The sequence below is a fragment of the Ambystoma mexicanum genome, chromosome 6p, assembly GCF_040938575.1.
Source record: "Ambystoma mexicanum isolate Mex_15411 chromosome 6p, UKY_AmexF1_1, whole genome shotgun sequence".
Taxonomy (NCBI): Eukaryota; Metazoa; Chordata; class Amphibia; order Caudata; family Ambystomatidae; genus Ambystoma; species Ambystoma mexicanum.
Genome location: NC_090935.1, coordinates 786,397,523 through 786,410,606, shown reverse-complemented (window position 1 = coordinate 786,410,606; position 13,084 = coordinate 786,397,523). Strand labels below are relative to the sequence as shown.

At 48.1% G+C, this 13,084-nt stretch overlaps 1 protein-coding gene across 13 annotated transcripts in view; it reads right to left on the bottom strand.

Moving 5' to 3' along the window:
* The window catches only part of CAST (calpastatin), a 757,786-nt gene that overhangs the window by 188,402 nt on the left and 556,300 nt on the right, over nucleotides 1-13,084 (bottom strand). For all 13 annotated transcript variants that reach the window (XM_069627659.1, XM_069627661.1, XM_069627656.1 and 10 more), the window contains one exon: nucleotides 6,813-6,896. In XM_069627659.1, coding sequence (XP_069483760.1) covers nucleotides 6,813-6,896 — 84 coding nt within the window. The remainder of the gene's footprint in view (nucleotides 1-6,812; nucleotides 6,897-13,084) is intronic.

Genomic DNA, 13,084 nt, shown 5'->3' with positions numbered 1-13,084 from the left:
GGCTCTCTGTGGGTCCCCAAACCCGTATTTCCCTTCTTTAGGAATGTGGAAGACCTGGTGAACTAACGTCCCAGGTATTGCCTCTCAATATCACACATGGGTCCCAGACCCTTACTTTCTCATCTCTATGTCTCTCAGGGTCCCCAACAGCCATTACGGTCCTCCATCCCTTCTCTTGGTGCTCACCAGTCTCTTGCGGCTGCCCTTGGGGCTCTTTTCCCGTTCTGCGTCTCTCACAGGTTAGAGGGTCTGCGGCAGGTCCGCAGCAGCTCTGCAGTGGTACTTTGTCCTTCTGGTAGGCCATCTGGTCTGCAACCCCTTCTCACACAGCACAGCTTCCCTGTTCCTTGTAGGAGGGTTTGACCTTGGTTCCACCAATAAGGAACTCTCCAGCTTCTTCCAGCTCTCTGTACTTTCGCAAGCTTGCAAAGGTTCCCCCTCTCTCTCTGGTAGGCAAACCGGTCCACAGCCCATTCTCATTAGAACACAGCCTTCCTGCTCCTTGCTCCTCCAGGGAGAACCTCACAACACTTTCTGGTTTCCCTCCTCTATTTCTACTCTAGTTGGACCTATCGGAAACCAGTAACCACTAGACTGTTCCTTATGGTTCTCAAAGATGATCCTCATGCTTCTCCGTCGTCACAGTACTGATCGGTTCTTCTCTTGCGAGTCAATGGAATTCTTCTTCACAAAACTGGGAAAGGGATCTTCATTTAGGTAATTCCTAATCTTCCTCGTCCCAGTACCTAATAGGGGAATGGTAGGGTGACAATAACTCATACATCTATTAGGGAAGGGGTTGTTGTTAAGGTTGGAGTAAGGGGGCCTAGGGTCAGGTGAGTGGCGGGCATTTCGTGTTCTCCCATAATAGTCATCACTGGTCCCTTAGGGGGTTTCCCTTCCCATGAGATCCCCCCACTGAGTACCACCCACCCACTAATGGGTGGCGGCCTCACTTCCCTGGTCTCATGGAAAGTGGCTCTCCCCATGGAAGCAGTGACGATACTCTGGGATTCGTCATACACTATGTCATAGTCTGTGTTAGAGATTACATATAGAAGTATGGTATTGGCCATAGGTCCCACTGATGTGATTGATGCAACAGAAGCCCCAATTTAGCCATCAATCCCTATTAATGGGGATGTATATGGATGCAGATATTTTAAGCTGGTGCCCTATAGAGGCTGGGCCATAGTTCCCCTGGCAAAAGAATAAAACAAAGTGTGGCACTGCTTTGCTAAAACCTTCTCTAGTTTTGGAACCTAGATCCTCAGAGAGCCCAGAGGGAATATGTGAGTCTGAGGTGCTACCTACGGTAGCAACTGAGAATCTGTAAAAGAGGCGTGTCTAGCCAGAAAGGAATTGTGCACCTCTTTGACAGTACCACTGGAGCTGGCCAAAACATCCTCGCTGCACGGAGCACAACCCCCTTTTAGCTTTCTCAAAGATACCCAATGAAGGATAATATTTTAAAATCGAATGCACAATTCAGAGCTGAAGTGGAGACGACTTGTCTAACATAGTATGCGTGGAATCTATTATTCCATGAGGAAAGCAAGAGGAGGAACCAAACAGTTTCTAAAGATGCAGAGTAGGTAGCATTACTATTCCACCAGGAGACAAGAAGGACCACCCCACTAGCTTGTGGTGAGCACTTTCTTTATTAAATTATTTGGTCTCCTATGCATCACCCGTAATTTGTTAGGTGGTACGCAGATCAGTTATTGTTGCATTTAGCGGCAAGAGAAATGAAGCAATCATAAAAAGGTACCAGGCCCACTTGACAGCTAAGCACCCTCTTTCTCCAAGAGGCCTCTTCAATACTCTAAGAGCTTCCAGTAAAATATCACTTAACCTCCGAGTGGTCAATGGTTCAACATCCTTGGATTGCGGCTTTTGCCATGCTTGGATAGTTTGTTCCTTTGAAGTCGTTTGCTCTTTCTGCAGAAGCATTTCTCGATTCCTTAATTATGAATATGTGAACATTTCAACTAATTAAATTAATGTGTCTTGGTGGCATCAAAGTCTGCCCAAGTGTTATTCCAAACTCTTTTTTCATTAAGGACGAAAGAAGGGATCTCATACCAAGGTTAACACCTCTTCTACAGAGCTGTTCCTTCAACTGGCAACTCAGAACTCATCACGAAACCTAGAAGAACAAATGACTTACCTTTCTACAATGTTCTTTCTGATGGATGTTCCTCCCATGGATTCCTCATCTATGATATCCATCTCTGAGCGCAGCTGCTCTTCTGAAGCATTTTCTGCTACCAGGTGGAGCTGTACGTCCCTGTGTCAGCTACACTCAATGCCTCCACATGTCCTGAGCTGGATAGAACGTCAGGGCCAGTATAGATTAGTTCCATCCATTTCCCCTAGTACTCCGATGCTGAGGGACCGCAGAACTGAAAGGTGTAGTAGCTATCAGCAAAGAAGGGCAGGTTGAGAAGGCGATGATGAATCTGCTGGAGGAACATCCATCAGAAAGAACATTACCGAGAGCTAGGTCATTTGTTCTCCCCCTGGCTTTTTCTTCCCACGGATTCCTTATCTATGATAGACTCCCAAAGCAGTACATCGACCTGGAGGAAAGAAAGGACACCACCTAAAACAGAAAACTCTGAAGGACCACTCTACCCAAAGCGAGAGTCCTGTCCCCATTGGGAATCCAAGCAGTAATGTGTGCAGCAAGGACCACAAAGTTGTCTGGCAAATGTCCAGAACCAGGACTCCACTCTGTAAAGCAGAGGTGTCGCCTAGGCATTGGCTCAAATGAGCTCTGAGGCCCCCAGGAACATTCTTATGTACCAGACCGTAGGATTCCAAGATGCAGAGGATGCTCCACATTGACACGGTGGGCTTGGTAACAACCCTGCAAGCACAGGCATTCTTGACAAAAAGGTTGTCTTCTTTCCTGACGTGTATATATACCTGAACCTTAGCACATAAAATAGTGTGTGGACATTCTTTTGTGGGGGCTTGGGGACTCACTGTACTTAAGAACCTTCCTGCATCACCTCCTGTGAATTTAAGCCTTGGTTGCTCGTCCACAACTACCATATGAAGAACCTTGGCTGCGGTGCTCTGTGCCTCTGCTCTGCCATGTAGAGGGCAGAACTACAGATACCCCCACCAGACTTTACAACGGGCCAGAGATCTAATGAAAGTATTGCCGTGGCACAGTCGATATTAATGGCCTAAGCTAAAAACCTTTCTCCCTCAAGAATCTAGCCTCTTACGCGGTCCGTCCAGGGATAAGGAGGGAAAGGATGTGGTCTTCCAACTAGTCGTGGCAGCCTGAACCACCAGGCTCTCAGTTGAGGCATGCAAGGAAATATGAGATGGTCGAAGCGCCAATCTGTGTTTTTCACCAAGTCCATGTTCACAGTTTGGACTAAAGCAGGCTTTGCCCACAATTCCAGGACAGGGGCATCTAACAAGAAGTCCATCAAATCAAATTGTACTTTGGGTGTGAAAGGGGTAGATAACCCCAAGACAAATACCACCTTAGCCATCAGGCGTTGAAAAAAAGCCTGAGGTCTCCCTGGAGGTGGCATAGGAAGCATTTCCAGTTCTGGTGACGTGTCCAGCCCACTTGCCTCCTGTAGATTGGTGCCAAGTTCTGACAGATCCTCATCCTCCCCACAGAACTCTTCAGGGAAGTCCCGTACCTTGCGGTGGCACACATGTTCGAGGCCAAAGGGGATGGGATCACCCTCCTCATCAAAGATTCCCTCAATCTTTGACATGAAGTAAGTGGGGCATATTCAAGAGGTGCCTCGCTGGCGCAGTGGAGGATGGAGCTAACGCTGGAGGACTGACTTCAGAAGATGGAGTGGTATGGCATAATGATGGTACTTCATCTGTACGGACTACGGCCGAACCCACAGGCATACAGTCGTGGACCTTAGTAGGGTCTAGGCTTGCTCGTCTGAGCACAGTGGAACCCGACCGTGCCACTGGGGGCATTTACAAAGGCTTCTAGCATTGTAAGCCAGAAAGGCCACCGATTCCTCCAGTGTGGAGGATTGGGCTGTGAAGTGTACCAGTTGTGCCTTCTCCTCAGAGGAGTTGCTGGATCTGTAACTTCTCTTTTAGGAGAATAATGTATGGAGAAACTGTCTGGTGGAGTGTGACCTCTTGCAATGCCTTTTCTTCTTTTTGTCCTTACGGCCTGGGGAAAGCTCTTCAGTACAATCCTTCACACTGGGTGACCTTGAATGGGTTTGTCTAGATCCCTTTTCCTTGCAGAAAAAAGGTATTTTTCCGGGCCGCTCCTGAAGCTCCTTAGGGTGCATTGACTGGCATGCCACAGTCCTGCGTTTCATGTGCCTCGGCCAAAGAATATAGACAAATCCTTTGGTGTCCTAAGTCGGTGCAAGGCTTGAACTCAAGAGGTCTTTGACTGATTTGGCCTGGCACATAACGGTAAACTTCAATGAAGTGGTGTTCCTGATGCGAGCAGGGTGCGTGGAAAAAAGAAACTAAGGCCCCCCCTTCCCCCGGCTGGACCACAGAAACCACTGTAGTTGGCTTTCCACCGCTGCTGGAACCAAAATGTTTACTGACGGTATACACAAACTGTTGAGAAGACCTGCCCACGGTTCTCGGCCCTCAGATCACCTTCATAAAGGCACCCATGTTTTTCGAAAGCAAGAGATTCTATCTTTAACATTTGGCCCTTCTTCGACCTTGGGTCCTATATGTAACATTGGGGACCAGTGTCCCGCTCATCCAATTGGAATCCTATTTGCTTCTCTCACTATTTCCTGTTAGACAAGCATGCATCAACATTTTACCTACCTTTTTGCTAGGGAGGAAGTGCACATTCCTATGCATTTTTGTAGATGTTCATTTGAATAAATGAATAATGTTACCCTATATCCTAGTCTACCCTGCTGCCCCCCTTTGAACTATTATTAACCCAAATATATCTGCCATTAAGTGAACCTATGAAAGTTTCAGGAAAGCCTGTTCAGGTTTGTAAATGTAATGTCAGGCCTTGCATTTAGGATTGGACGATTCTTCCTGACATGGACTATGGTGCACAGTGTATTAGTAGAGAAATGTAATCATATTCGGGACTGAATGGTTTGGGGCATAAGGCTATTGTCTTCTATAACCCAAAGGCCAATAGTACAATCCAGATGAGCGGTGAAGTGCTCTTAGAAGAAGTAAAGTTAGATGTTTCTAGCATATATGTTTGTAAGGGGTAGTTTAGGAGGGGAATAGCAGCATCAAGTGGCAAAACCGGTTGTCATATCTCTGGTGAGGCGTTAGATACGGTAAAGTGTTCCTGAAGTTTCCATAAGCATATTTGAAATGAAACAAGGCCACACTTTCTCCTACTCTCAATTCAGAAAGATTAGCAAATAACATGGGACCCTCATTGCCACGATAACCTTTGGTCATAATAAAGAACCAGTATATTAATTGGGTCCAGTTAACTCAAATGCCACAGTGACTACAAACACAATATTGTTCCAGGAATATATTGCAAAATGACAATACCGCGTGCATATGCAAACATCTAAATATCCAAGTGGAAACAAGTCACAGGATCACCAAACAAACACATACATACAAAATCACACGCAACGCAAATGAAAGCACACATTCCCTCGCCACCAGATGTAGGGCCCATCTGGCCCCCATGCAGTGTCACACGCAACAATGCATGAGGTAACCCTGGTGAGAACTATAATCCACAATATTTTGGGGAGTTCAACATTTTCTCCTTGTAAACGAATGTATGCATGTTCACAGGGGCCATTAAAGAGAACATTCATCAAAACACATTCTCACTAATCCTTACTATCGCCCACAGGGTGCAAGGTTAAACACTTTGAGAATGTGTGGTAGCTAGAGATGTGTGTGAATACACAGAAGATTCCGGTGCAGATGCGCCATATCCAGCGACCGCAGCGGGAATGCACCACTGTGCCGATCTGACAGAGGACTTCGCAACAGGGCTCCAGGGGTGCCTTCTCCCACCCACAGCATTTTCAGAATGTCAAGACTTATTCACAACTGTGTCTGTGAAGCTGCTGAGACGAATGGATTAGAGCCTGCTTCAAGCTGCTGCTTGAGAAAAAAATTGGATTTAGCGGAGCAAATTTATTTTTTGATCAGCAGGTAAACTCTGCAATATACCCTCTAGGTCCATTTGAACCCAGTCGAGTCATGGGGGTTTAGAGGCAATCATTTTTCGGAAAAATTCCATCCCATGCAATAGACTTACATGGGACACTTTAAAGTGTCATTAAAGATCTTACATTCCAATTCTCAGCTGGATGCGGGAGAATATGGTTTTATCCTGTGGGAGTTACTTTCAATGCCTTTTAAATGCCTTTGTGTGAAAACTAGATTCTCTAATAACTAGTTTCAGCCGCATATGGTGTGCCTTGCATATTGCATCATCTCATGGCAAAGACTTTGGCCCACCCATGTCTGTGAATGACTAAAGGTGGCAAAAGCCCCAGTGCTGAGATATATACATCATGCAGGGTATTTACATTCTCCAGATGTATTTAGTCATCCAAATCTAGCCATGAAGATGTTTTACATGAGATGTAAGAAAAAGAAAAAAAAACATACCCGAGTATATTTCAAAAAATGTATTGTACATTAATTTTCTTCCCTAATGTTACGCTATTAACCAAACTCAGCCAAAAGAAATATCGGGCAGTGCCTTTTTGCAGCAAAAAAGAAAGTTGTTAAAAGCCATTAGAAAAGATTGGCCTACACTTTCACCCAAAACCCTGTCGTCCACCACCAGAGCTTGGAGATGAACATACAAAATGGAGCCTCACTTTTAATTCTTCAAGCCTGTACTCTGGAGGAATCGTGTCTTCTCGCTCGCCAAGCTTCTCCACGTTTTCTTTCCCGGTTTTCTCCTGGTTTTTTGGGCGAAAGGGAATTTACAAAACAGATTAGATGAGTACACATTACAAGGTGATAAAAACACAGCTGGTCTGGTGAATTTCAATGCGAAAGGGGCAGTAAACACACAAACTCAACTGGAGGCAATACACACATACTGCACGAGCAAGAAAAGCACGCAGGAAACGGCGCACCCAGAGAGGACCAACGGGTGATTTGCAGCACCCCTTTTCTTTGCGTGGAGAAATCAGATGGAATCCAGTAACATGCGCACCCACAGAAAACCACTTACTGTTCGCAGCGGGGGATCATTTAGAACAGGAGACAGCTGCAGATCGGACTACAGGAACCATTAGCCTCAGCTGTATGGTCAGCATGAGGCCAGAAATGCATTATGCTATTTTTTAAGCCACAAAAAGAAATATAGATAACATTTCAATTGTCCTCGTGTGCAGTGGCGGCTCATCCATAAGCGGCGACAGAGGGACGCCCGACACCAATTCCAGAAGAGCGGGCATGCCCAGTGTAGCCAGAGTACACCCTCAGCGGCAGCTAACAGCCGAGTGAGTGCTTCTGAGGCTGCCTGTGCTGTGGAGAAACGTGCAAATTGCAAGACACCTAGAGAGTTATTAGTCAGTGGCTCCCTTACGCCATCAAAAGGCACGCTCAAATGTTGCACACCACTGACAGGGCAGTTTCTAGTCCATTTGGAGCCCAGGGCAAAACACTAAACTGCACCCCCCATTCCTCGGCATGCACGCCATTCCCAAACTATATCCTGTGCAGGGGTGCCGACTTATGATTTTCTCTTTGGAGGGTTGGGGGCCCACATACATGAAGTGACATCACTGGCAGTTATATGACTGCAAATTTGCATGTAGTCGCCCACCTGGTGCAACAGCGCGCGTGGGGGGGGGGGGACAGTGGAAACAGTCGAAACATTGGCTAGCATGCACTGCATATACTAAAGTCAAGTAAGAAGGAGATTTAAGCCATCGAGTTGCATTCCAGTAGGACATCACTGCCCCTACTCCACCCCTCTATAATCATCCAGGTTGTAGTAGCCCTCCCTCAAAAGGCAGAGCAACACAACTAGGATGGGAGAATGAAATGCTTGCTAAACAGAAGGTACAGCTGCAAGGTGGAATACCACCACCACCAAAAAAGTTCCCTATTCAAGGGAAACGAGAAGTAAAGACGTTTCCTGATTAAAAACTACCAAGCAAGACGTGTGTGGTGCCACAGTTCAGTAAAACATCAACAATTCAAACTTACAATAGTGCTGCTGTAGATTGGCCAGCCACAAGTGACATTTGCTAAGATGTTACCTCTGGGTAACCAGATAGAGTTAGGGATGTAGCTTAATCTTAAACCTTTCAGTGGACACATCAGATGTTCTGCTGAAGTATAATGCAATCCTCGCTGTAGTATAATGCAATCAAGTGTGGTTTCAGACTTGGGGGGGGGGGGGGGGGGGGGAGAGTGTTAACGGCTTTTAACATTGTAGTTTACCAGAAATTCTGGTAAAGTAGTGTACAATGTTAAAAAGCAGTTACCCAGGCTCATCTGCACCCAAGTGATGTTTGGGACTGATGGAAGCACTCGCGTCTAAATGTTGTAGCCATGGTTGTCTCCATGTTTTAAAAAGTCCCACTTTCCTGGTTTTCAACATTCATTTGAAACACCTCTTATTCAAAAAATGAAGGAGTCAGTAAAAAAAGTACATCCCACTTATGCTTAACGTCTTACCTTCCAAGAAACGAGCATACACCTCATTTGTCAGGGACAGCTATTAGAGGCCCTGGCAGGGCCGGTGCTATCACTAGGCAAGGTTAGGCGTTTGCCTATATGTTGGAAATGTTAGAGCTGCAAAAGGCTTTTTTTAACACCCCCACACTACTGCCTTGCCTGGTGATCGCACCTGTCCTGTTGTTAGTTACTGTCTGCAGCAAGGCTGGCTGCAGCAGCAGACCAGTTGGCGCAGTGAAGGTTGGGACTTGGGGCCGAGTCAGGGCCACGATGGGTGAATGGGCATGGTGGCAGCACTGACACCTATGCAATGTGCATTAGCACGTCACCAAGCACCACAAGTGCCCCCTTGACCGATCCGATCGTCAACTCAATGGTATGAATGCTGCAGTGCAGTGCGACGACCACCAGAGGTACTCTACCTCACTTTCCTCCAGCGGCTCTCTGTCTCCAGAGCCCTGGTTCTCTCTAGGTTGGACTACTGCAACAGACTCTTCCTCAACCTCCCTGCTTCTGCCCTGCGCCCTCTGCAACTCATCCAGAACAGAAGTGCAAGACTTATCCTTGGCCTCAAGACCAGCGACTGCATCTCTCTGGCACTGAAATCCCTTCACTTGCTCCCTGTGGCTGCAAGGATCAAGTTGAAGACCCTCTGCATTGTCCAAAAGGCTTTCTGGAGCCTTGAACCTACCTACCTGCAACGTTGCCTACCTAAATACTGTCCCTCCCGAGTCCTCCACTCATCTACCTCCAACCTTCTGCGAATGAGCCGGTTCTCCAAGCAGAGATTTGGATGGAGATACTTATCCTCAGCAGGGGCGTCCCTCTGGAATAGCCCCCTGCCACCCTCTGTCTTGAGCCTGATCTCCTTAAGTTCCGGAAACTCCTTAAGACCTTCCTTTTCTCCTCTTCCTTCTCTCTCCCTCCTTTTCTCTACAGCTTGCTGACTGGCCGCCTGGTGTACCTCAAAGTCTCACAGGTCCCTGGCACCCCACCAGTCCTCTCTTGCACTTGCCTCAGTTCCCTGCACTCACCCCACCCTCAATGCACTTGAGAAAGGACCCAAGAGAGTGGCTCTATCTGCACTTATCCTAGTATCCACTGACTGGGCGCACTTGGACCCCCCCTGGAACGGTCTGTGCACTTCCACGATCCGAATGCACCGTGTTTGAAGATTGTCTGTCTGTTGTCCCCTGTCTACCCCCCTTAATTACACTTGGTAAAACTGCAGAATCGTCAGCAGGCCTATTTGCTGTGTCTCAACTGTTAATTGTGTTATTTGCACTTACTCTGCCTGTGAAGACTATTATCGTCTCAGAATTTCAAGGGCTCTGAACGACTGTTGTTTTGTCCCCATGTTCCCACCTTCCTTGAGCGCTTTGAAGCATTTGCCTTGTGTATAGGCGCTTTATAAATAAACATTAGCATACCATACCATGACTTTGAGCATGCTTTAGTCAAGCCTTACCATACAATTTTGTACTTGTAGTGGCTGCAAATGTTTTTTCAAAGGAGTCTTCTGAGAGTTATTCACTTAATTTGCGCTGTACGTGCTACTGATATAATAAAACTGTCTTACCAGGCCTGCCCACAGCCACTCAATTTATAAGCACTATGGTGTCCTTCAATGAAGTCCTGTTAAAACAAGCCTTGGCAAAGCCAACAGTTTTGACTTGTATATAGGTACTAGGCATTTGCCAGGCACTGCAGTTATATGCCCAGGTAGCCGCACCATTTGCACCTGCTACCATCAATGGCCAGTTTATACCACTACAGCAGTGCCTGGCAAATGCCTTTCCCATGTCTACAAAAAGGCCCAAACCATTGGCATTGCTAATGCTGGTTTCTTTTGTTTTCGTGGTATGGTGCCAAATCTGTCAGGGCACCTGGAGCTGCTGTTTTGAGCTGCCACACATTAGTTTGTTGATTTCTTTTTATGCATGCTGGCCTAGAAGTCACCCCCTCCTGCAGGGCAATACACATCTCGTGAACACAAGGCTGTGGGGGGCGGGGATTGGTGGGAGGACGGTTGATTGAGAACGGTTAGAATCTGGAGTGCGGGGGGCAATCTGACAGTTTGCCTAGGGTGGCAAAATTCCTTGCCCCGGCCCTCGGCCCTGGTACTCGCACCATTTTGCACCTGCTACAATCAATGGCCAGTTAATACTACTATGGCTGTGCCTGGCAAGTGCCTTTCCCCTACCTACACAAAAGCCCAAACGGTTGGCATTGCCAATGCTTGTTTGAGGTTACTGTAGACGGATGAAGAGAGAATTAAAAGTGTGCAAAATAAAAAACGGCATTTACCGAAATATTCCAAATTGCGAACACTTGGGCAGTTCCACACCACTGCTGCCACCCAGGCCCGGTTCTTGGCCCGGGTGAGGCGGGCAGCTGCCCGGTGCGCAATTGCTCCAGGGGCGCAATTGCCCCGGTCCCTGCTCCTGGCTGGAGGGGTTCACATGTCTGGGTTAGTGGCGACGATTGCCGAGGGCAGAGAGTTCGGCAGCGCCGTAGCAGGTGCAGGCGCTGCCTCTTGACTGTAATGTCACGTAATATACAAGTCGTATGTGACATTACGGAAGTCAGAGCAGGCTCCCAACCCACCCCCTCCCTTGACTTTCATGCCACTTGGGGTGGGGGTGGGCGTGTACTAAGTGTGTGTTTGTGTCAGCATGAAAGTATGAGAGTGTGTGTTTTCACTGGTCCCCTTTTCCCACTGTGTGCCCCCACTGGTCCCCTGCCCCACTGGCCCCCTTTTCACACTGTGTGCCCCCACTGGTCCCTGTGTCTCAATGTGTGCCCCCACCGGTCCCTGTGTGACAATGTGTGCCCCCACTGGTCCCCGTGTCCCACTGTGTCCCAATGTGTGCCCCCACTGGTCCCCGTGTCCCAGTGTATGCCCCCACTGGTCCCCTGCCCCACTGGTCCTCTTTTCACACTGTGTGCCCCACTGGTCCCTTTGTCTCAATGTGTGCCCCCACTGGTCCCTGTGTCGCAATGCGTGCCCCCACTGGTCCCCGTGCCACAATGTGTGCCCCCACTGGTCCCCATGTCCCACTGTGCCCCAATGTGTGCCCCAAGTGGTCCCCGTGTCCTAATGTGTGCCCCCACTGGTCCCCGTGTCCCAATGTTGTGCCCCCCACTGGTCCCCGTGTCCCAATGTTGTGCCCCCCACTGGTCCCAGTGTCCCAATGTTGTGCCCCCACTGGTCCCTTTGTTCAAATGTTGTGCCCCTACTGGTCCCCATGTCCCAATGTGTGCCCCCCACTGGTCCCCGTGTCCCAATGTGTGCCCCCACTGGTCCCTGTGTCCCACTGTTGTGCCCCTACTGGTCCCTGTGTCCCAATGTTGTGCAGTGTTATATTGAGTTTGGGAGTGGCGCGCGGGGTGCGGTGGGAGTGGGGTGCGGTGGGAGTGGGGCGCGAGGTGGGAGGGCGCATTCCTAGTGTTTCACCCTGGGCACCAAATAAGCTAGAAACTACCCTGCTGCCACCACCCATAGTGCGACAGAGGCCGGGCCTTTGTGGGGCCTCAGGCTCCATTAGGAGCCTATTCATGAAGAAAATAAAAAGCACACACCTTCTTTTGTCTTCATAAATAGGCTGTTAATGGAGCTCCAGGCCTCACAAAGGCCCGGCCCCTGTCGCACTAAGCATGTGTGGCAGGGGACTTGGATCGGGCAGCTGCTTGTTGATGAAGCAACAGCCCAATCCTTTGGTAATTTATCCTCTTTTTTTGTCTTCTTTTCAAACTGTGGATGCACGCCCCCCTGGGCATGAGGCTGCGACCCACCAGAGCGGCGTGCCCCATAGTTTGAATACCGCTGCCCTAAGCCCTCCCCTCCAGGACCATACACCAATATGAGTCCTAGAGGGGAGGGCTTAATCGGACATGTTGGGGCACTGTGTGGGGGCACCATCAGTCATCCCAGGTCGCTCATTGGCTTTCAACACTGTTGACTATGGGGCATTACTAAAGGTTCTATTCATCAACATGGAAAACTATGGGCTACTTTTTAAAACAGGTTTCATCACCCTAAAATGGATGCTCTATTCGCACAGATGCATCCTCTGAAGCTGGGACCGCATTACTGTGGAGTAGATCATGGTGTGTCCCAGGGGTCAATAACATCCATGCTATTCAACATGCATATTTTAAGTGAAATCATTTGAAGACTGAATTTTAGTGGCTAAGTTCACCTTCTTTTACTTATTCAAAATGTAACGTTTTTTTTTCTTTGCCATGCTCATGTAGGTATTCCGCATTTATTTTTATTTTTTCCGTTCACTTTTAGAGTCTGTTTGAAATGTATGCACCATTGTCTTGGGGGAACAAAATGCACCCAGTACGGTCCTTTCAAACTGTACAATATGAAACTGACAGAAAGCCAACATCTTGTGAGTTTCATACAGTATTTCAGGCCCTGGTTGCTTTCGCTTTTCACCAGCGA